This window comes from Oreochromis aureus, linkage group 2 (genome assembly GCF_013358895.1).
Source record: "Oreochromis aureus strain Israel breed Guangdong linkage group 2, ZZ_aureus, whole genome shotgun sequence".
Lineage (NCBI taxonomy): Eukaryota > Metazoa > Chordata > Actinopteri > Cichliformes > Cichlidae > Oreochromis > Oreochromis aureus.
Genome location: NC_052943.1, coordinates 30,518,694 through 30,541,793, shown reverse-complemented (window position 1 = coordinate 30,541,793; position 23,100 = coordinate 30,518,694). Strand labels below are relative to the sequence as shown.

The 23,100-nt window shown below is 45.0% G+C and overlaps 2 protein-coding genes across 5 annotated transcripts in view; one reads left to right on the top strand and one right to left on the bottom strand.

Annotated features, from left to right (window-relative positions):
• pde6a (phosphodiesterase 6A, cGMP-specific, rod, alpha) overlaps positions 1 to 7,218 on the bottom strand; it is a 28,032-nt gene extending 20,814 nt beyond the window's left edge. Inside the window, exons 1-4 of the mRNA XM_031726000.2 lie at positions 6,135 to 7,218; positions 5,471 to 5,804; positions 5,070 to 5,211; positions 1,505 to 1,657 (exon numbers count right to left, since the gene is read on the bottom strand). Coding sequence (XP_031581860.1) covers positions 1,505 to 1,657; positions 5,070 to 5,211; positions 5,471 to 5,799 — 624 coding nt within the window. The 5' untranslated portion in view covers positions 5,800 to 5,804; positions 6,135 to 7,218. The remainder of the gene's footprint in view (positions 1 to 1,504; positions 1,658 to 5,069; positions 5,212 to 5,470; positions 5,805 to 6,134) is intronic.
• slc26a2 (solute carrier family 26 member 2) lies at positions 1,070 to 17,554 on the top strand. Of its 4 annotated transcripts, none has more exons than XM_039621866.1 (5): positions 1,070 to 1,154; positions 14,114 to 14,730; positions 14,810 to 15,100; positions 15,244 to 15,692; positions 15,981 to 17,554. In XM_039621866.1, the coding sequence occupies exons 2-5, from the start codon at positions 14,128 to 14,130 to the stop codon at positions 16,786 to 16,788; spliced, it is 2,151 nt and encodes a 716-aa protein (XP_039477800.1). In that variant the 5' UTR covers positions 1,070 to 1,154; positions 14,114 to 14,127; the 3' UTR covers positions 16,789 to 17,554. The 4 variants fall into 4 exon arrangements, with proteins under 4 accessions (XP_039477800.1, XP_031581865.1, XP_039477804.1 ...); XM_031726005.2 differs by lacking the exon at positions 1,070 to 1,154 and adding an exon at positions 7,682 to 8,201; XM_039621870.1 differs by lacking the exon at positions 1,070 to 1,154 and adding an exon at positions 8,260 to 8,497.
• Positions 17,555 to 23,100: the final 5,546 nt, after the last annotated feature.

The window sequence follows — 23,100 nt, the reverse complement described above, 5'->3', positions numbered from 1 at the left end:
TAACCAACTGTACCTGTAAAATTTAAATGGCTGGAATTTGAAACTGTTTTAAATGTTGTAATGAATTTGATATATTTTACTGCTTCATATTTAGTGGTCAATGTGATCATTTCATACATTGTTGCAGTTGTATATAAATTGGCTTGTTTTGCACTTTGCACACTGCTGCTTCTTACTTTAGAAGCGATACAGGGGAAGTGTGAACGCTCTTTCTTGATCTTGGTGTTGGTGGGTATGTTCGGGCCTTTCTGAGCTGAAAAATGTTCTCATTCCAGCTCTCAGGTGAGAGTCGAGGATTAATCTTGTGGTTTCTGATCTGTGAGGCTCTGGTTTCGTTTTGCAGTGTTTCAGTTGAATGTGAGCAAGTGGCAGACGGCAGCAGGAAGACAGACACACAGGAAATGATAAACTTGGGGAGTTATTCACATCAGCTTTACCTTCAGTCACAACAGACGCAGTCTAAGTCCAGGTCACAAACCACACATCAGATCAGTTTCATTCATACAGCACCAGAAAAACAGCTGCCTCATGAGCTTCCTGTCACTTTATTATTCAGTCACACACAGTTTCTCAATCTGTTGATGGTTTTCTGATAAATCTGCTGTGTCACAGTTAAACTACATGACGTATTGTTCACATCGGTGGCGCCACAAGAACACGGTTAGATCCGAGTGGAGCGTGGTTTGGGGTTAGGGGGACGCAGTTGGCTCAACAGCCACCGTCCTGGAGTGTCTGAATGTGAGTCTGTGTGATCCAGAGTTTTGAATTTTCTAATTGGTTTTTATTTTTATGTCATTTTGACTTTTTGGTTTACTTCAGTTTAGAGTCAAGAGTGAATGTTCTTGTGTCAGTTTAGTCTTTATCTGTCAGAGGCAGGGTTTATGAAAATCAGTGCCACTGTTACAGTAAAAACACCTTTTGAAAGCAGTGACTCTCCGTCTCGTACCAAAACTGAGCATATTAACTCTATAATCTTATTTTCATTGTTTTTAGTTTTAGTGAACTATAATAAGTTTGGTCTCGAATGCTGCAGCTGACCATGTGATGTCTGATTGAGCCAAAGGACAGTGAGGAGGACACATCATCAAAAGCAGGTGGAGTATGTCCATCCAACAATAACCATACCTGATGGAGTCAGGACCTCTGGAGTTCATGTGAGTCAAAGTTTCATGTTTTTCTGGTCACGTCTGTAACATCTGTAACTTCGACTCCTCGTGTTTGTGATTCGTCTTAAATGAAGATCATTTTATTAGGGATTATTCTGGAGGTACACTCGATAGTGTTCATTATCAGTTCTATCTGGTTTGTTCCACATAAACACTCAGTCTAGTCCTGTTGCCAGGTTTTCCTTTAGTCCGGGCCTATCTGGCTCCACGTCTGAGAAACTGACCCTACATGTTACTTGTTAAGACAAAAGGGGATGCAGCTACCTAAATATAGCTGACAGCACGAGACAAAGCGGAAGAAGAAGGTCTGCTGAGGGACAGGCGCTGTTACAAGTTACCTCTTCATCCTTGGCAGTGAAGCACGCCCCATCCAGCTTGTTAACAGCCATCATGACAGCCACCATGTCTTTACCGTTCATGATCGGGACGGCGAGGACATTCTTCGTCACGTACTCGGTCAGCTCATCCACAAAGCTGCTGAAGTGTGTGCTCTAGGAGGAGAGAGAAGAGGCAGAGTGGATATTTCACTGTATCTAATTATCATCGCTTTCTCGCTGCACTTTTCAAAACTCCCAGAGTCGCTTTGATGAACGCTCTGATGATATCCATAAACGCTGCAAGCCAAGCCTCTCAGTTATCCTCAGACGCCACGCGCTCTCAGCTGCAATCCATCTATGTTTCCTCCTGAGCTGCAGGGGTCATCAATTGTTCCTCTGGGGGTGTAACACAGGAAAAGCAGCTCATTAGCTGCCAAGAAGGAACAAAGACCTGCACAGGGACTCATTTGGCTATGACGAGGTCTCGGTCTTTTTCTGGATGTTAGCTGGGTGAGGCAGGGAAGGGATCAGAGCGCATGCAGACGTTTAAGAGGAAATATGGAGAAAGTTTGATACTTGTCTACTTCCTGCTGAAAATACACTTGAAATCCACCCATCCATCTTCTAGAACAGGGGTGGGCAACTCCAGGCCTCGAGGGCTGGTGTCCTGCAGGTTTTAGATCTCACCCTGGGTCAGCACACCTGAATCAAACAATTAGTTCATTACCAGGCCTCTGGAGAACTTCAAGACATGCTTCTAGGGTCCTGCAGGTTTTAGACATGTCAGCTGATTTAAATGGCTAAATGACCTTCTCAGCATGTCTTGAAGTTCTCCAGAGGCCTGGTAATGAACTAATTGTTCATTAGTTCATTACCAGGTTCAGGTATGACAACTGAACAGATGCTGAAGCTGAAAACCTTGTGAAACCTCTCTTCCACCGCAAACTGAAACGTCTTCAGGTGCATTCGCTGTTTATATTTTGTGTGAATGTGTGTGTGAATGGGTGGATGACTGGATGTGTAAAGCGCTTTGGGGTCCTTAGGGACTAGTAAAGCGCTATATAAATACAGGCCATATTTTATAAGAAGGACACAGAAACCCCGCTGTGGCTGATCCTGGATCAGCTGCTTCATCTGCTACCTGACAAACAAACCCACTGCACAGATAGGGCACTTTGCCAGCTCGTTATTAGGCGACCTTTGACCCTCTTAAGCTCACAGAGCTCATCACCCTGCACATGGAGCATTTACCCATTTTTAGATGGAGACACAGGATTGTTTACGCAGCTCTTACACGGTTGCTCTTTGAGTTTGGCTCCTCATTCCAGAGTAGAGCTGGGCAATATGACCCAAAATTCATATCTCGATATTTTTTTAAAGCCATAAAGTAAGAACAAAAAGAGGGTTCTTAGTCAAAGCTGTGTCCCAGATGTCACACAGGCACTTTTATTAACATACAGCATAGATGTACATGAAAAAAACTACTCAAAAATAAATTATGAGCATTTATTAAATAATGATGCTCTATAAATAAAAGAAAACTGTTGTTTTGTGCATAACAAAGAGCTCACAATTGTGCAGTCAAAATGTAAACTAAAAGACGCTGAGCATAATAACATAGACAGATTTCACAGCTGCTCTGTTCCCAACTTCTACTACGTGACTGACAGCCTGGAGTTTGAAATCCGCTTCTTAACCATGTCTCTGAACAGGTGCCATTTATGGTCCTTATACACACACAATACGGTAACATTACGTTGAAGCACAGTACGTATCACTCCACGAGGCTCCTCGGTAGCCGTAATGCTCCGACAATCCATCAAGCGGTGCAGCTCCGTAGCTTACCAAAGTCGAACTAAAACATTTATTGACAGATTGCTGAGCGCCGTGTATCACATAAAATCGGTTCGCGGTCATCTAGCACAACCAGAATTCATACAAAAGGCGCACTGTCAACTTTTGAGAAAATGAAAGGATTTCAGGCTGTGCATGGCGTTAGCGTGGCTAGCTCGTTAGCGTGGTTAGCTCGTTAACACGTTGACGCCGTCCAGCCCCACGCACGGGGCGATGCGCAGTAACTCATTAACGGAGATTTGCCGTGTCCATCTTGTCGCTGCCTGCAGGGGAAGCGATGGGGGAGGAGGGGGGAGTTGTGTTCAGTGAAGGAGAGGCGAGGTCGAGTAACGTTGCGTAAAGACAAAAGTGGACGAAAGAGAGGCAAATTTGCAGCTCCGCAACTATAATTATAACGTAACATAGACTATATCGATATAAAGGATATTGTCACATCTTATATCTCGTATAAAAATATATCGATATTTTTAAAAAAAACTCGAAATATCACCTATCTCTATTCCAGAGCACACACACCTGTACGTACAGCTCTGCAGGTGTGATAAAAGGTGTGCGATAGTGCTGAGTCTGTGGAAGCAGCGGCCTGTGTGACCTCTGCGACTAATCTGGGATCGCTCTTATTCAGGACAGATTAATCTGTTTATGTGGAGCCTGTCCACATAAACCTCACACACATGGATAAATAACAGGGTACCATTCTGAATGTAAATCGTGTTATTCTCGGTCTCACTTTGAAGGAAGAAGATGATGATGAGGGTGAATCGAGAGTCTTGCCTGATTGGCTGACCTGCAGTTAACTGGATCAGGATGGAACCAGTGAGCACAAAGGCAGCAATCCCAGTCCCTGCATTTCATACAGAGCCACCCCGTGTGCATTAACATCACAAAGCCAACCTGTTATCTGGAAACACTCGCCGGTCCTTGGCTGCAATGGGGGACTGAGGCTCTGATTGTTCCCGTCACACTGTCATGTGTTTGTGTGAAGCTGCACACCGTTTCACAATGAAGAGCCAACAGGCTGCTGGGAGCACAACTGCTGCAAATAAACCGGGCACAATGAGCTCGAGCCGGCTTTGTTCCTCCGTCAGCAGCACAGCCTTCTGAGGCCAGTGAAAGGATGCGGTGGAAGTGATACAGAGGAGCGCCTGTGTAATGTGGGCCACTGCCCTATGTGGCGTGAACGTCTCAAAAAGAGCTGCCACAGGTGCAAGCGGGCGGACCTGCAGGAGCATGATGCGGACACGAGAAAATGCTGCCCAGCTATTTTTAAATGTCAGAGGTATTGGCTGTAATGAGATTGAGAGGAATTAGCAGCATAAACAGCATGGAGTCATGTCGCCCTCTGGTGGACACACCAAAGCCGAGCGGCTCTGATAGAAAATGAGACGAGAATGACTGCAAACATTCAGGGAACCTCGAGACTCCTGTCTGTGCTACTGACTGTCCACGCTGTAGTTTGCTGCTAAATTAACTGCTATTACTACAACTAACCGGAGTCATAACTGCATTAATTCCCTCTATTTAAACCAGTCGTGAGTTCTTTTACATGCTTTCATAAAGTAAACGTATATCTGAGAGGATTTCATCTTAGCTAAACGGCCACGTGCTGCTTTTAGACTCTAGATGTTTTTGGGCTCTTTCCTTCATATGTGATAGCACATAGATGAAGGTTTCCACATCAATCCCCCATAAAAAGTACTTGGGTGGTGGTGGTGGTGGCGGTGGGGTTTACCTGTGACACGTCAGGAATGTTGACCATCTTCTTGCTGGTGGCCACGTGGCCCACGATGCCCATATCCAGCGGGTACACGATTTCACTGTCGGGTTGCACGAGGCACTCATCAAAAATGGCGTCTTTATGAACGTTGAACAACCTGAAGGTAAATATGAAGACAGAAACGTGACGCAGGGTGACCAGGCCCTCTCTAACCTCACTAAGTGCTGGAAAGAAGCAAATCCCAGCGTGTTCCGTCACTGGTTCCTGAGGAGGAAGCATGACCTCAGAGATAATAAATGTGTCCAAGCTTCATGCTTACTTTTCAAATTACTCAATTGCCCCAGGGGGACAAATAAAGCTATCAGCAGTGCTGCTACCTGCACTGCTTTCGGACACTGAAGTGGGTCTGCAGTCACCTGGTGGCAAGCTCAGCGACGCCGTTCCTCTGCCGGTACATGAAGAGACTCATGCGATCCGCCCGCAGCATGAAGCTGAGGTGCTTCATCAGCCTGAAAACGGACTTCTCCATGTTCAGGTTATCCTGGATGTCGCGCACCAGGTCGATGAGGATCTCGCTCTCGTCCACCATCGTCAGCTCATGGAACGTGCTAATGTTCACTGCCGTCTTGCGGTTGGGATCCAGCAAGTCCGAGATGATCTTAGGCCGGAAGTTCATGTCGAAGTACTGCTTGGCGAACTGCGGGTTGGCGTCGAGGAACTGCTCTGCTGCTGCTGCATCCACCATGATTACTGCTGACAGGGAGCAAAGCTGATTGAAGGAGAGCTTCCATGAAAGGCAACAAGTGGCAAATGAATTTAATACTGAGAGAAATATTATTTCGTGCAGAAGAAGAAGAAGAGACACTGGATTTGTTTCTGGGCTGAAGCCAAAACAGTGAGCTAAAAGATGCTGAAGGGCCTTTCTCTTTTCTCTGCATTTTACTCTCAGATTTGATAAGAATACAGAATGTGGTGTCAAAAGCTGGCATCACCATCCCTGCTCTGCACATACTTTTATCAATCAAATCATAAAATAACATAACAATGTAAAAACAGTTAGCAAGAATAAGGCGGCTGTACCTGTGAAAGTCCTCCTGCTGTCTCCGGCTAATCCGTCTGTGCTGCAGATGTCTGAGAGCAGAGAAAAGATTACAGGGATGGTTTTAAATGGTCATGTGTGGACATAAGCTTGCGTCCAATTACATCTTGGGGATTATATGGCTTCCAGTGTTCAACTTCTTTCTGTGTCTCAACAAAACTCTGCAAACACTCGCTGATCTTCTTCAGGACCAGGAAAATTAATATTTCTCCAGTTTTCCGTTTACTGGGCAGTTTTTGGCTCATGCATCCAACCAAAAGCCTCATAACACACTTGATGAGCAGCCACACGCACCTTTAAACTACCACTCGGCATCGACTGACCAACGCACATCCTTTCAGAATAACTTTGTGAGGTTCAGTTTTCAGTTTGAGCCTTGAAGGGCTGAATGTTCTCCAGTATTTTAGTGGAAAAAAACTCTCAATCGTGTCTTTCAGCGTAACCACATTCCTCTGAAACGCACTCAGACGTCAGCACAAAGAAGCAGTGTATGTATGACCCGACACACCAGCAGCACGCGTGCTGTGCCGGCACACGGGATCCTCGGTGTGCTGGTTGGTGTGTCACTTGCACAGAGCTTGGGCCTCTGCAGGACAGTTTAAGGTTAATGGGGACGCGAGACCAGGGAAGACAGGCTGGACACAAGCCATGTGAGTAAGTCTGAGCGTGCTCAGATACACAGATCATATTACCCGTGTGACATGCAGTGAGTGGAAAAGCTGGACAGTCAGGTATGTGTCTGTCTTTCCATTTCTCTGATTTCTTATCAAATGTTCAAATTCACACTCGGTGTGCTGGAACGGAGAAACAGGTTCCTGAATCACCTGCGTGTACTGCAGGGCGTGTATGCACACATGTCACTCGTTCCGTGTGAGAACACGTCAGCAAGCTACCGGTGGAGGTGTGAGCTCTCTGAGTGCTCTGTGTTGGGTATCACGTTTCCTCTCTGACCTCTGACTCTGAGTTGAGAATTTGGGGGGACAAATGAAGCCTGCAGCTTTCACCGACAGCGAGTTTGAACTCTGAGTCTGCTTTAACTTTGCGATGCCCACCCGGCGTGGTGACGACAAAACCCCCGTCAGCCTTACACAACTGAGGAGAAAATGAAACGAAGACCTGAACCAGGTTTGCTGTTAGTACTGTCACGATGATTGACAGACATACGTGTATTTGTAATAAAAGCATCCAGCTCTTCTGGTCTGATGGCTTTAGGGTGATATTTTTCACTTTTCCTTGGACTCCAGGTGATGAGCGCATGCCTCATACCCCCAGACTGTAAATAACAATGCAAACTTTTTGAACTCGTGCCAGATCAAATAGCTGTAAGAACCCGTAACAAGAGCTGTACTGCCCGTCCCCGGTCGAGCGGGTCGAACCTGAGATTCTGCCATGTTTGAACCCAAGAGGACATGAGTGTAAGAAAGAGGAACAAATATTTAGGAGCTTCAGTTCACAGACCAACGAGACAAATGAGGTGGATCAGAATACTTTAATAATGCCAAAGGAAATCCATTATGTCATTATTATGTAAAAAAAAAAAGAGAGAGAGCTTCCACTAGAAAACAGGGAAAAGGGGCGGGGTCTAGTGATGTGTCAGAACAGTAGGAACCTGCAGATGAGTGCAGGTGAAGAGGCACAAACATCATTTCCACATGTTTCTGTGGGAGTGAAGAACATCCACGCACGGTAAGTGTTTCCAGGATTCATCGTCCTACTGGAGCTCCATCTCAGCCTTTGGTCGCTGACAGTTCACCTGGCCGTGCTTCAACTGTATCCTGGCGCGCACACAGGTGTGAGTTTTGATCTTTTCTTTAAGAAAAGGTGAAGCTATTAGATCTGCTGCCCCCTCCTGATCGGGCCTCGGGACAGTCAGGCTCATCAGTAACTGCGCATGTGTGCAGCTCGTGTGACGTAACACGCTCCGTTCCACGTCATCACGCACGGAGCTGCGGCGGGGCGGAAAACAGATGCGAGGCGGGATCGGAGCGGACCGTGAGCGGCAGGGACGGCTCAAAGGAACTCGGTACCGGCACCGGGATCCAGCTCAGGTGAGTCCCCCCGCGCGCGAACGCCGCCTCGCTCCCGGTGTCCCGCGGGTTCACGTGCGTGCGTGCGGCGGCTCGCACTCAGGTTTGTTCCTGTCCACGTTTACACTGTTTACAAAGGAGCCATTCACGCCGGCTCACCTGAGCCCCCACAGGAAGTGACGAGCCTTTGAAAACGGCCCTGTTTCACCGCGACGCTCAGTGACGCTCTGCTCATCACACAAAACAGTACGCCGCCTTACTTCGTGACGTCACCGCACTAGTCCGCTGCCACGCTGTCACTCACATCGGCAATCCAGGTGAGGCTGAGGCACGCGTGCACCAGGATCATTCAGCGCAGGCAACACCGGGACCCTTCAGGTCTCTGCGTGCACCACCTGCAAACCGATTACCACGTCACACCGTCAGAGTCCGCTGCTGCTCACGGAGGCGCTCAAAAGGCCTTCATCACGGTAACGATGATAAGATAAGATAAGATAAGATAAGATAAGATAAGATAAGATAGGATGACCTTTATTAGTCCTACAGGTGGGAAATTTGTTTTGTTACAGCATGATGATGGTGGTGGTGGGTGTGTGTGTGTGTGTGTGTGTGTGTGTGTGTGTGTGTGTGTGTGTGTGTGTGTGTGAGTGAGTGAGTGAGTGAGAGAGAGACAGTGTGAGAAGGAGTGTACTAGGTTTACATGTCTTTGTGGGGACCAACAGCCTGGGGACAAAGTGTCCGTCCTCACGAGTTTGAAGGTATTTTTGAGACTCAGCATCTGGTTTTAGTGTCATTGTTACAGTTATGGTTGTTACGGTTATAGTTAGGTTCAGACTCAGGGTTAGGGTTCATTTTTGATGGTTAGAGTAAGATAAGATAAGATGAGATAAGATGACCTTTATTAGTCCCACAGGTGGGAAGTTTGTTTGTTACAGCAAAGTGCAAAGTTATGTAGCAGAAATTAGAAAACACTGGAAAGCAATAAAATACAATAAAATAAAATACCATATACAATAGAATAAAATAGAATAGAATAATATTTACAATAGAATAAAATGGAAATACAAATACTATATACAACTGAGTAGGAAAATACAAAAAGAAGAAGAATTGCACATATAGCAGTCTTATTGCACATGTGTGGGTTTGTGTGTTTGATCAGCTGCAAAAGTCTTTATTGTGGAGTCTGACAGCAGTGGGGAGGAAAGACCTGCGAAATCTCTCCGTCCCACACCGTGGGTGCCGCAGTCTCCCACTGAAGGAGCTGCGCAGTGCTGTCACAGTCTCCTGCATGGGGTGGGAGATGTTGTCCAACAGGGATGACAGCTTAGCCGCCATTCTCCTGTCACTCACCACCTCCACTGGGTCCAGAGGCAGGGCTCTAGAGTGCGACCAAATTTTTTTTTTAGTTGCACCACTGAAAAATTTGGTCGCAAATATTTTCGGGTAACAAAAAAAAAAAAATCTCTGCAACTCTCCGTGTGGTCAACAACAGACACATTATGCCCCTATCGTGGACTAAACCAATCAGAGATAGTCAGGGGCGGGACCTCTCTGATTGGTCGTGGTCCAGTTGAAAGTGCAGGTGGAAGAGAGAGGTGAGTAGGTTGAATAAAGCGATATCAATTCATTAACGGATTCCACACAAAGACGTAAACACAGAGCAGACCGACGCATCTGAATCAGCTTTGTCTTTCTCGGCTTTCTCACCCGACACGCTGTCGGAGCTCAGCGATTCTGATGCGTCGGGTCCGCGCTGTGTTTCCGTCTTTTTTGCGCTAGATTCTGAGCTGCAGGTTTTGTCTCTGCAACCAAAATTCGCCGAGCCAGCAGCAAAAGAAGCAGCAAACTACGCTTCACATTTGATAGATGTCGTCATGAATTCCCTCTGACTTTTGCTGTTTTGCTTCCACCACGATAAAAATCACACTTCATGCACAGCTCCCTCTCTCTCTCTCTCTCTCTCTGTACTTCAAGAACAGTTTCCCGTCTCAAATCTCTGTTTTCTGCATTATTCATTCGCTTATTACCCACCAGTCTACATCATGTTTACAGCGCTGTCGGCCGCTGTCTTTTTCTTTTCTTTTTCTTTTTTTCACTTATATGACCTCGGACAAGAAAGCCTAATTTCTGCTGTTCAATACTGAAGAAATTTAAACTTCTTAAAATTATGCAAAATTGCAGAATATTTTTAAGGTTATCTGCTATAAAACGCCAGACCAGAAAAATCTCCTTCATGTTTTTCTGTGTTTTATTCTCAGGCTATGTCCACACGTACCCGGGTATTTTTGAAAACGCAGATTTTTCTATGCGTTTGCACCTTTCGTCCACACGTAAATGGCGTTTTCGGTCACTGAAAACGGAGATTTCTAAAAACTCCGGCCAGGGTGGATATTTTCTAAAACTCCGTTTTTGCATTTACGTGTGGACGAGAAAAACGGAGAAAACGCAGCGTCAAAGGTGTGCCCCTTTTTTGACGTCACAGTGTGCGCCACGTTGTTGTTTCGGTGAAATGAATTTCTACAATACTGTTACTGTTAATTGTCCTCTCTGCAGTGTTTAAATGCTTACATATACACACACAGTTACTGTCCCTCCACACATACGACTCGGTTCTGCCAGTGTTGCCAACTCCTCAGTAATGAAAATCGCTATTGGCTGTCCTAAAAGTCGCTAAAAGTCGCCAAATGACGTCATCGCCTAATTTGCATAATTGGTCATGCTAATGTAATTGTAACCTACGTTGTTGGAGAGAGAAATAACATCGTGGAAGAGACATAAAGTGAGTAAAAAACGTCCTAAATGCATTTAGAATTTATTTAGAGCTACAAATTAAATTTCTTTTAGCAATTATTGTTTTTTTTAATGTCCTTTATCCGGGCTTGGACCGGCAAAAGTGACCCGAAATAGGCACTCTGGTGGAGTTACTTTGTGTGTGTGTAGTGTTTATAAGTAGTTTTAAACGTTGTGATCCACAAAACAGCATAACAGCAAAAGAAGAACTGACTGCGTTACAGTCAGTGCGGGAGCAGCGGCTTCACTCATGCGCGATTCATTTGCAGTTTGGACGCATAGGTTTGAACGTCTCCTGCCCTGATAGAAGCTGCGTGAGGACTATCCTCCGCCTGTGAGCCCTTTGGCACGGGTGAGGTGCCCATGGCAGCACCCACTGCTTGTTGAGAGTAGGAGCGATACACGCTTTCACGTCAAAAAGTCATCATAAATAAGTCTCCAGTAACACCAGAAAAAGTCGCCAGATTTGTCGCTAGTCGCTTTTTAGAAAAAAAGTCGCTAAAGGGGTCTGAAAACTCGCTAAATATAGCGACAAAGTCGCTAAGTTGGCAACACTGGGTTCTGCTTCTATGCCCCAGCTTTGTTTACTATTTCATACCGAGGCTTCTAGACTTCTGATTGGCCAACATTTCTACACAGTTAGGAATATAGCGCCACCTGCTGCTTTGGCATGTTCCTAGCAGCGTTTTCCTTCATTTCTGCCTTTACGTGTGGACGGGATTATTTTTTAAAACGAAAACGGAAAATCTCCGTTTTCAAAAATACCCGTGTACAGTACGTGTGGACATAGCCTCAGTTACTTTCACACAAAGGCATCTGCTGTGATGTTCACAATTCTGATGAAGTCTCATGTGTATCAGTACTGATAAATGATCAGAATTATAATATTTCTGACTGTCTGAGGCTAAATTGAATCGAATCAGGACTATAGGATTATAGAAATCAGTGATGATACTCAGCCCTAGTGAGCAGCCTAGGCCTGACAGAAGTGGATGTAGCTGTGGGTAATAAGAAAAGATGAAAAGAACTATTGATAACTTTTGTGTTAAGTTAAGGACTGATCCATCTGAAATTCATAGCCAGCTCTGACACGGTGCCATCAATCTTTGAATGCTGAAAAAACAGCAGTGTATCCAGAAAACACATTATATGCTGCAATAAATGCACTGCCCAAGTGTCCCCTCTCCCCACTGCCTTTCAGCAGCAGGCAGCAGCAAACAGGTCCTCAGAGGAGGCCAAGATGATGATTAAGTTTAACATTTTCTACAATATTGACAAAGCAATTTAAGCACAAGTTTGTTAGTTAATAATTTAGAAATGAATATTGTCTATATGGACTTCCCCCCCCCAAAGAAAGTGCACATGTAAAACTGCGGTGTTAAGCGATGCGGTTGAAAAATTTGAGTGCGCCTAACTTTTGTGCCGGTACGCCTAAATTTTTAAAGTTATACAGAGTTATAGAAGGTCTTCAGGAGTGGGCCCTCTACTCCAAACGACCTGAGTCTCCGCAGCAGGTACAGCCTGCTCTGCCCTTTCCTGTAGAGGGCGTCTGAGTTATGAGTCCAGTCCAGTTTGTTGTTCAGATGAACACCAAGGTACCTGTAGCTGTCCACAGCCTCGATGTCCATACCTTGGATGTTCAGTGGTTGCAGTGGAGGATGTTTGTGCCTGCGGAAGTCTACCACCAGCTCCTTGGTTTTACTGGCATTGATCTGGTGGCACCAGTCCACAAAGTCTTGAGTCAGTCCTCTGTACTCCTTGTCGTCCCCATCAGTGATGAGGCCGACTATTGCAGAGTCATCAGAGAACTTCTGCAGGAAGCACTGAGTGGAGTTGTGGGAGAAGTCTGCAGTGTAAGCGGCTGGGGAAAGTATTATGTCAACTAGATGTCCCCACAAAGATATGAAAACACAACTCTGTGTGTGTGTGTGTGTGTGTGTGTGTGAGAGAGAGAGAGAGAGAGAGAGAGCGCATGTATGTGGTGGGAAGGGGGGTAATTTCAGAGTTAGGAGTTTGAAGTGTTTGTACCTCCATCATCACCAGTCAGAGGGCGATGGCTAATCATCGTGGTTCAATAATGTCACAAGATAACGATAACGATTAAAAATAAAAAACAGATAACGATAAAAAAGAGTTAACCATTAAAAATAAAAGAGAGATAACGACTAAAAAAAAGAGAGATAACAATTCAAAAAAAAAGAGAGAAAGATAATGACTAAAAAATAATGATAAAAAAGAGCTAAAGGTTAAAAATAAAAGGGAGATAACGATTAAAAATAAAAGAGCGATAACGATAAATTCAGAGCGGCAGTGTCTATAACATGCAGGTGGAATGTCGTATGGAACAGCCGCCGTTGCTGCTGCTGCTCTCTCAGACTTTGGTAATCACTGCTCCACCCTCTGGGTTTGGGTGGTGTTTGGATGGTGACCCTAAACTCTGCAGCTTTTAGAGTTTAGGGTCCGTTGGCCAGAGGCAAGTGTATTGGGGCGTGGCGTTCAGTGTGAAGAAGAGCTGCGACTCACGAGGACTGAAGAAGCAGAAGTGTTTTATCTGTGCTGTGATGCAACATCAGAGGCAGGAAATCAGCAGAAAGTCATAAACACGCACACACTGAGCTGATCTCAGCAGCCTCTGACCTCACAGCTGGAACTGTCACCACATTCAGCACACACACATTATTAGAATGAGACATACTCGTGGGTAAAGGTACCGGTCGTATCTCAGGGATGTCGAAGTGTGATTACACGGTGGGCCAGACCGGTGAAGCGGTCCTTTCTGTCTCAGTAATGACTGCATGTCTCATCCCTGATGCGTTCTTTTGGTAGCTCATTCGCCAGACTCTCCTAGATTATGTCAAAGGTTTCAATAATTCCGAAAATGTTTACCTATAACTAGCAGGTAGCGCTAGGGGCGTGCTCTCTTTACACAGAATGCACCTTTAAAATCCTTGATGTTGGTTTCACAAACTGGTATTACAGGAAAGTGCAGCCCAGTGTTCGGCTAACGTCAGCAGCTCAGAGCTCCTGTTGGCTCTTTAATAAGTCCATTAAATTCCACCGAGCGCTTCGGGGGCTGTTACAGTCAGCAGTTTGAGGTGAAGCTGGTAAGAATAATGACTTTTTTCTCTACCTGAACACAGATAAGAGCTCAGCCATGCTTCACGGGGAGGACAGCTGTGCGGCAGTAGAAGATGGCGGTGAGGAGGACCAGCACCGGCCTCTCATCCTGGAAAGGATTGAGAAGGAAACGGGAAGAACCTGGAGAACGGTTTTGTCGCAGCGGCTTAGGAAGCACTGCTCCTGCACGCCAGAGAAGGCCAAATCCAGAATCCTCAGCTTCTTCCCGGTTCTCCAGTGGCTGCCGCGCTACAAGCTCAGGGACTGGATCCTGGGGGACGCAATGTCAGGAGTGATTGTTGGAATCCTATTGGTTCCCCAGTCCATAGCCTACTCCTTATTGGCCAACCAGGATCCCATATACGGCCTGTACACGTCTTTCTTCGCTTCCATCATCTACGCCCTCCTGGGCACTTCCAGGCACATCTCAGTGGGGATTTTCGGAGTGCTCTGTCTGCTCATTGGCCAGGTGGTGGACAGGGAGTTGGCCCTGGCGGGATACCTCCCGGAGAGCAGCCTGAGTGGGAATGACAGCAGTGTCCCGTTGGCTGGGAATGACAGTGGCGTGGTGGGATGTGACCAGAGCTGCTATGCGATTGCCGTGGGGGCCACAGTTACCTTTACTGCCGGGATTTACCAGGTAAGTGTGCAGGGGCACCTGTGGGCTTTAATGACTGAGCATAGAACCACACAACCTTACTCCTACTCATCTTTTTCAGGTGCTAATGGGCCTTCTGCAGGTGGGCTTTGTGTCCGTCTACCTGTCGGACTCCCTCCTCAGCGGCTTCGCTACAGGAGCCTCCCTCACCATCCTGACGTCTCAGATCAAGTACCTGCTGGGCCTGAAGATCCCACGTCCTCAGGGCTGGTTCACTCTGTTTAAGACGTGGTATGGCCTGCTGAGCAATCTCGGGAACACCAATGTGTGTGATCTCATCACCAGTCTGGTGTGTTTGGCGGTACTCATACCTACGAAGGAGCTCAATGACCGCTTCAAGTCCAAGCTGAAGGTAAAAGTGTGGCAATGACTTTATAATCAGTAACACTCCAGTAAAATTAAAATTATACAAATATTCATTCTATGAAAACAAAAAGCACCCTGTTTCTAACTGTGTGGTTTACTCTGTCCTCGCCCTCACCTGTCCTTCTCTAGGCTCCGATCCCATTCGAGCTCTTTGTGGTGATAATTGCCACGCTCGCATCTCACTTTGGCCATTTCAACGCCAAATACGGGTCGGGCGTGGCTGGGGTCATCCCCACAGGCTTCCTCCCTCCTCAAATGCCCATGTGGTCTCTGATCCCCAATGTGGCTGTCGACGCCTTTTCCATTGCCATCGTGGGATTTGCTATCACCGTCTCACTGTCGGAGATGTTCGCCAAGAAGCACGGCTACACGGTGGACGCCAACCAGGAGATGTATGCCATCGGGTTCTGCAATATCCTGCCGTCGTTCTTCCACTGCTTCACCAGCAGTGCCGCGCTGACCAAAACCCTCGTCAAGGAGTCAACCGGGTGCCAGACGCAGCTGTCGGGGCTGATCAGCGCTCTCCTCCTGCTGCTGGTGCTTCTGGTGATCGCGCCGCTCTTCTATTCCCTCCAGAAGTAAGAAAAGCAGGATGTCAGTCTAACCTCTAAATGATTGTTAACTAGTCTTCTTGCAGACTGACCTCCTGATGAGGTCGTTGGTTACCCCCTTCTGTTGGAGTGAAGTATGAGTCTCGATCTTAAGTTTTAATCCAGACAGCTTTTATGACTTGTCCCGTCTTTGCCCCGTCACTCCTTCAGCTCTTCCACGCTGAGGACATTGATGCAGGTAGAGGCCACAGCTGTGTGTAAGCTTCTGATAGGCTGCGGTGATCCTTACCTCTCTCCTCTCCTGTGTCTGCTCAGGTGTGTTCTTGCCGCCATCATCGTGGTAAACCTCCGTGGTGCTCTTCGAAAATTCACCGACATTCCCTGCATGTGGCGTGCCAACCGCATCGATGCCTTCATCTGGCTGATCACCATGGCAACCTCAGCGCTGGTCAACACAGAGCTGGGGCTCCTTGTGGGGGTTTTGGTGTCGGCTTTCTGTGTCCTGGGCAGAACTCAGCGGGTCCAGGTCCTGGAGCTCGGCCGGGCTATGACCAGGGAACATTACGAAGATCTGGCGTCCTACAAAGGCCTCCAAACCCACCCCGACGTGGCCATCTTTAGATACGAAGCGCCAATCTACTACGCTAACCAGAACCTGTTTAAAAAGTCTCTGTACGGGTGTGTAGGACTTGACCCTGTGAAGGAGAAGAGCCGCTGTGTCAAGTTCCAGAACAGCAAACGACAGGAAGAGGCAGCCGGAGTCCCGACAAGCAACTCTGACGAGAAAGAGGCCGAAGTGCCTCCAGCTGTCACCCTGATGATGAACACAGCCTCCCGTCAGTTACGCAGGGTAGTGATCGACTGCAGCGCTGTCTTGTTCCTGGACACTGCCGGAGTAAATGCTCTAAAGGAGGTCCGCAAGGATTACGGAGAGCTGGGGGTGGTGGTGGAGTTGGCTCAGTGCAACACCTCCGTGCTGGACACGCTGGAACGAGGAGGATACTACAGCAACCAAAAAGGAGGCAACGCAGGAGAGAACCGCACGATCTTCTTCACTATCGAAGATGCCGTCCTCCACGTCCAAAGCCCCAGCACTCCTAACGGAGACTGTGATAAGTCCTAAAGAGACAACACGTCTATGTTTACATGTCTACAGCGTGTGGCTGCACAGATGTGCCTTTGTAATGGTTTTCTGAAGTCCTACCTTCACCTCAGGTTTCTACATCCAGACAGGTGATGAATCACCACAGTGTGAACGTCCACGTACCGATAACTCACTGTATAACAAGAACCAGCCACCCACAAGGAAAGAATACCCCGACCCTACCTGACAGCTTGAGTCCGTGTCTAAGGCAGACTCAGCAAGTTTACATCTGCACAGTACAAGTGCTGCACTCTGTGTACAAGTACGGCACAGTGTAAAATATGTATTTCATACTGCACCGTGTGAAATATGTTTTATACTGCACTTTGTGAAATATGTTTCATAATGCACAGTACTGCACAGTGAGTACAAGTACTGCACAGTGTGAAATTTGTTTCATACTGCACAGTACAAGTACTACACAGTGTGTACAAGTACTGCACAATGTGAAATATGTTTCATAATGCACAGTACTGCACAGTGAGTACAAGTACTGCACAGTGTGAAATATGTGTTTCATACTGTGCAATGTGTACAAGTACTGCGCAATGTGATATATGTTTTTTATACTGCACAGTACAAGTATTGCACTCTGTGTACAAGTACTGCACAGTGTGAAATTTGTTTCATACTGCACAGTACAAGTACTACACAGTGTGTACAAGTACTGCACCATGTGAAATGTGTGTTTTATTCTGCACAGTACAAGTACTGCAAAGTATAATATATGCGTTTCATACTGCACAGTACAAGTACTGCACAGTGTAAAATATGTTCCATAATGCACAGTCCTGCACAGTGTGTACAAGTACTGCACCGTTTGAAATATGTGTTTCATACTGCGCAGTGTGAGACTGGTCATGCCCTAATGTTGTTTATAGAGGCCAGAGCCGTATTCTGACTTAATTTTTAGATACTGAGTCAGAACGATGAGTGTGCACGTGCACACGTTCAGGATGACGACTGGGGTTAGAATTTAAATCAGGTGTAAATCATTTAGTGTTTTTGTTTTTTAAGGTCTAAACTGGATTTTTTGCCACAATCAAACAGGAACGTAATCATCTGCTGTTTGGTGTTTGGGTCCATCAGTCCAATCATGACTGACGCCTCAGGGCAGGAAGTTTAAAATACGTGTAGAAAAAAGCAGCACCTCTACTGCTCTGAGGAGAGACCTCAGAGGTATCTAAATGAGTTCTTGCTTTAGATTAGAGCCCTGCTGGATAAAAACATACATTCTTCATACGTGCTTAATAAGAAGCAGCCACCCTGTGCCTGAACATGAATGTACATGCAGTGACCCGAGGAAGCATTTTTCTGTTAGCACTGATGTAGGTGCAGGTGTATGCATGTGCTTCCAGATCCTCTGACAGACGAATATTCCTCCGGTGAGGATTAGAGACTCTTCCTGTTTAACTGTTAGCCGCAGTCACATGACCTTGGCCTGTGCCTTCTTTCTGTGAGTCGGGTAATGAATGACACCCCCGCAGACAGGGGCTTTGATGTGGTTTCTGTAGCTTTAACGAAACCTGCCTCAATAAACTTGGTAGCATTATTATTCATAGAGCACTTAATTATTAGAAAGCCTGAAGTTGGTTCTTAAGCAGATGTATTCTAGTTTTTTATTATGAGAAATGTATATGTATACATGATTCCGAATATGTGCCTAAAGCTTATGCACTAAAATTTTTTTGTATGAATTTTACTGTAAAGCAGCACAATCCTGACAGCAGTTTTACTGTTTGCACTTTTCAAAGCTGATTTATTATCTTAAATATCCAAACAGTTTATACTGGACGCCGCCACGGCCCCCACGCTCCATCCTGCTTCCATCTCAAAGGGCTCACTCATGATAATCGGATAATCGAGCGGCTTATCTCAGCTGAGACCAAAAAGGTTTTTTTGCTCTTTACCTTTGAACCCTGCTTTGTTTAATGTGTGTTCACAGCACCAACGTAAAGTTTTATTGCTTGAACCTTTTAAGTAGCTGATCAGGGTAAGAATAGAAGTTTGCTCTCAATGCAAAAGTGTTGCTGAAATGGAGCGTGCTGATATGCAGTGATGGACTATTTTAAACTGGGAAAATCTTTGCAGAGTTGTTTTTATACTGGGTGTATGTGACAGGATGTGGTGTTTCCAGCCTCTGTCCTTGCTGATTTAAAGCAGTAGTGGTTTATATTTTATAGCTGTTTTTACAGAGAAAATCAAAAAGAATTATGGATGAGTTTTGCTGCAGAGCTGTTAAAGTTGATTACACAGCCGTTGATGGAAGTGAATATGCTCGGTGACGTGAGTTTCACATCGTTCTCCCTGAATGCTCACCCGAGCTGCTAAACACACGCAGTGCTTTTAGAGAACAAAGTCCTCGCTTCTGTATCTAAATGTAAAACAGAAAAACATGACGTAAGCTCCCATTTATTCCAGTCAGCTTATTTAACTTTATCGTGTATCCTGGTATCAGAATGAAGCGATGTTTTACTGGAAAATAAAATCCTGTCTGATTCCTCTCTTGTTTTTCTTCATTACTGCATTTACATATCCAGCTCTTATTCTCTAACAGTGGTTCCCAAAGTGTTTAATCGACTTATTAAAGAGCCAACAGGAGCTCCCCATTGCTGGGGAGGCGTGGTATGAATAGAGATTGACAGACCACGTGACTTTCGCGCATTGCTTTGTGGGTACGAGTGGCAACAAAATCAAAACACTGCATCAAGCGCTAGCATTTCCAGCACCAGTAATCATTAATTCTGCGGTTTTAATCCCTACTTACATTTTATTTGCCCCAAAAACAGTTATGTACAATATGACGGAGAACACGGCAGGTCTGTGCAAAGGCAGACTTGACGAAAAGGCAAAAAAAAAAAAAAGTACGAGGAAAAAATCAAAGGAGTGAAAGGGTTAGACCCATACGAGCATACAGAGTGGAGTAAGGACGTTAGCGTGCTGCCCAACTTTCATCACGCACATATTTATTATTATATGGTCCTAAGTGTGAGTGCACACACTCACAAGATGTTTATTAACTTCAGATCCCTGCAATAAGCCCAGGTCCACTTTACTTTGGTGATTTGGACTATTCCATTTCACAGCTGTTGTTACATTTTTTTCCTTTGCGTTTGCCTGTACAGGAGATAATCTATTTGTCATTTCAGGTCGTAGTATTAAACAACATTTTCAGAACTAATAGAATTCAATTTATTGTCTTTATTTATAACTGGCATTAGAATCTTACAAGAAAGAGGCAAAATTGTATGCCATTATGCTTTATTAGCTGCTTCTGTAAAAAAAACAAATCAACAATGCAACCCCCCCCCAAAAAAAACAACATTGCAAAACAACATACTGGAAAACATTTATTCATCACTTGATTGCTTCAATACAACCCTTGGGCACATATATGTAGGACGTTTCGTGGCTGTTTTGATATCGCTCTCTCTCTTAACCGATCAAATATCACTGTGGTAGCAGCTTTAAACTCGGTATGACCCAGGTTGATAGAGGGTGCCCAGTCTGGATCGCATTCCAGCATTTTGTAGGCTGGTTTTCCTACAAAACACAACAAACATTAGCCCGCAAAGCCACAGATAACAAAGCAGCATAGTGCAATGAATTCAATTCAAATCAATATAAGACTTATTTTTATCCTACATCAACAATTATGTTATGATAAATTACGTAAGAACTACAACAGAAGACTTACCTTTGTGGAAATGCTTGGAGCAGACTAACATGTGAGCTGGAGTGTTCTGGGACGTTATATTTGGTCTTCGAATGGCTGCAATCCAGGCCATCCATCGGCTCTTTGTTACTTCGGAAACATGACTTAAACAATTTCTCTTCAACAAAGTAATCCGATAAAAACCAATCTCTTTACCCGTCGGCTTCCCGTGGCTGTCATGCGACCAGCTATTGCAGTTAATAATACAACACCTTCTTGCCATTTTTTTGTTTCTTTTTATTGCTGTGTGACTGTTTTCATGTGAAAGCCTGCGTGGGCTAGTACCGCTTGCCACTCGTTCCCACAATCCTTTGCGGTTTTACCCTGGAATGATGTCACATTTTCAATCTCTATAACAACAACAACAAAAAAATGCTTGGACACTGCTAGCATAATGGACAGGTTTTTTGACGGGGCTCCTACACAAACGCAAAGCAGAAGATGAATCGTCGCCAAATATGGTTCCAAGCCAAAGACTAAAAGGGGTGGGTGGGTTTATTGTAAAAACAAAGGGTGGCCTAGCAAAAAAAAGTTTGGGAACCACTGCTCTAACACATTCATTTCCACATGTTCAAACAGTCCAATCACGCCCTGCCAGCATGAAGCATAAACACTGAGCTTTATGTATTTCATTTTTTCAGTAACGTGTTGAACTCGTTTATGACAACATTAAATGAACATATAAATACTGAGCTTTAATTTATCCAAGGCAAACGCTTGCTGTCAATAAGCAACAGGATTCGATGAATATTAAAGTTACTACGTTAGAAAGGTAAGTCTATTAAAAATGACTTGTCGCATACCAAAGTTTCAGCACTTCTAACCCTGGCCCTCTTCTCAGTGGTGAGGAGCAGATTGTGGGAACTGCTACGTTGGACTTTTGGAGCTGGAGTTTGGCCAGTAATGACTTGAAATGAAGCGTCTGTGTGACGCTCCCGCCCACACACCCGCTGGACGTGACCGCAAACAAGCCCCCCTACACTTTTTACGTAGCCCGGCTGCTCCTGTTTATCTGCCGATGGGTTTACCGCGACTTATGACTCGTTAAATTAGGGTAAATTCAACCACATCACTATTATGAAAAAGACACAGCTTATCAACTTATAGTTCTACAACATCTAAAATCACTGTTAGCTGCTAGCATATGCACTGTGTTGGAGGCTTGGTGCTGGCTAGTTAGTGATGCTACACACCTGTTACTCTAATAGTCTGTATTTTTGAATGATTCAGCACTCCTTAGTTTTTTGTTAAGGGAAAATCCCAAATGGCAAACTGCAAATATAAACAGAACACAATGAGACAGCGTAATAAATCACATGTACATGGGTGAACGTCTCGAGAGAGAGTCACACAGTGTTCCTTTTTATTCGTGCATTTATAGTCACTGGTGCCCACACAACAGGGCGGCGTATTTTCGCTCTTCTCAGAAAAATGACTATACAACAGTATGTGGCTATCTTACTGGAACATTCCGTCCCTCTTTTATCAAGACATGTTACACAGGCGTGTTTCTCTCCGCCCAGCAGGCCGTCCAAGGACGAGCTTCCGCAAGCAATATGAATCACAAACAGAGATGCATTTAATAAAATCTTTTACATTTCCTCCTGTTGTTTGACTTCTCTAATAGTTAAACAATCTGTTTGTTATCTATGCATGATTTCTTGGCTTGGCATTTTTAATCAGCATGTCATTCACAGATCAATTACAACATCACAGATAAGTCATCTTTAGGAGGGTCATCTTCGTCTTCGTCCATGGGCAGAGTCAAATATGCCTGTACACGGACTGCGATCACCTTGTTTATCATGGACTGTATGCAGGGAAGAATACATGTGGTAAAACAGCAAAGCAATAACAGTAAAACTCCCACAAAAACTAATCCTTTAATCAAAAGGGACTGCCATGAGCCGCTTATCAACCATGTAAGCCAATCTTCAGTGTTTGTGACATAGTCTTGTCAGAAACCTCGAAGCACAGGCCGAGGGGGCGGTGTGGCAGCAATTTTTCACACCAGCCTATTAATTAACGAAAGACCAAGACAGACTTTTAATTCATTTGAAAGCCTGATGCTTAGCCTTGTTCACCCCAGCTGTAAAACTCAGAAACCAGTCTTACTTTTTATCATATATCGTCCACCTGGGCCTTACACAGAGTTTCTCTCTGATTTCTCAGACTTTTTATCTGATTTAGTGCTCAGCTCAGATAAAATAATTATTGTGGGTGATTTTAACATCCATGTAGATGCTAAAAATGACAGCCTCAACATCGCATTTAATCTGTTATTAGACTCAATTGGCTTCTCTCAAAATGTAAAAGAACCCACCCACCACTTTAATCACACTCTAGATCTTGTTTTAACATATGGCATAGAAACTGAACATTTAACAGTGTTTCCTGAAAACCCTCTGCTGTCTGATCATTTCCTGATAACATTTACATTTACAATAATTGATTACACAGCAATGGAGAGTAGACTTTATCAAAGTAGATGTCTTTCTGAAAGTGCTGTAACTAAGTTTAAGAATATAATCCACCCACTGTTATCATCTTCAATGCCCTGTACCAACATAGAGCAG

Coding starts and splice junctions, on each gene's coding strand:
- slc26a2 (XM_039621866.1), top strand. CDS start 14,128: ATGCTTCACGGGGAGGACAGCTGTGCGGCAGTAGAAGATGGCGGTGAG. Junction 14,731..14,809: donor TTACTGCCGGGATTTACCAG/GTAAGTGTGCAG, acceptor CATCTTTTTCAG/GTGCTAATGGGCCTTCTGCA. Junction 15,101..15,243: donor GCTTCAAGTCCAAGCTGAAG/GTAAAAGTGTGG, acceptor GTCCTTCTCTAG/GCTCCGATCCCATTCGAGCT.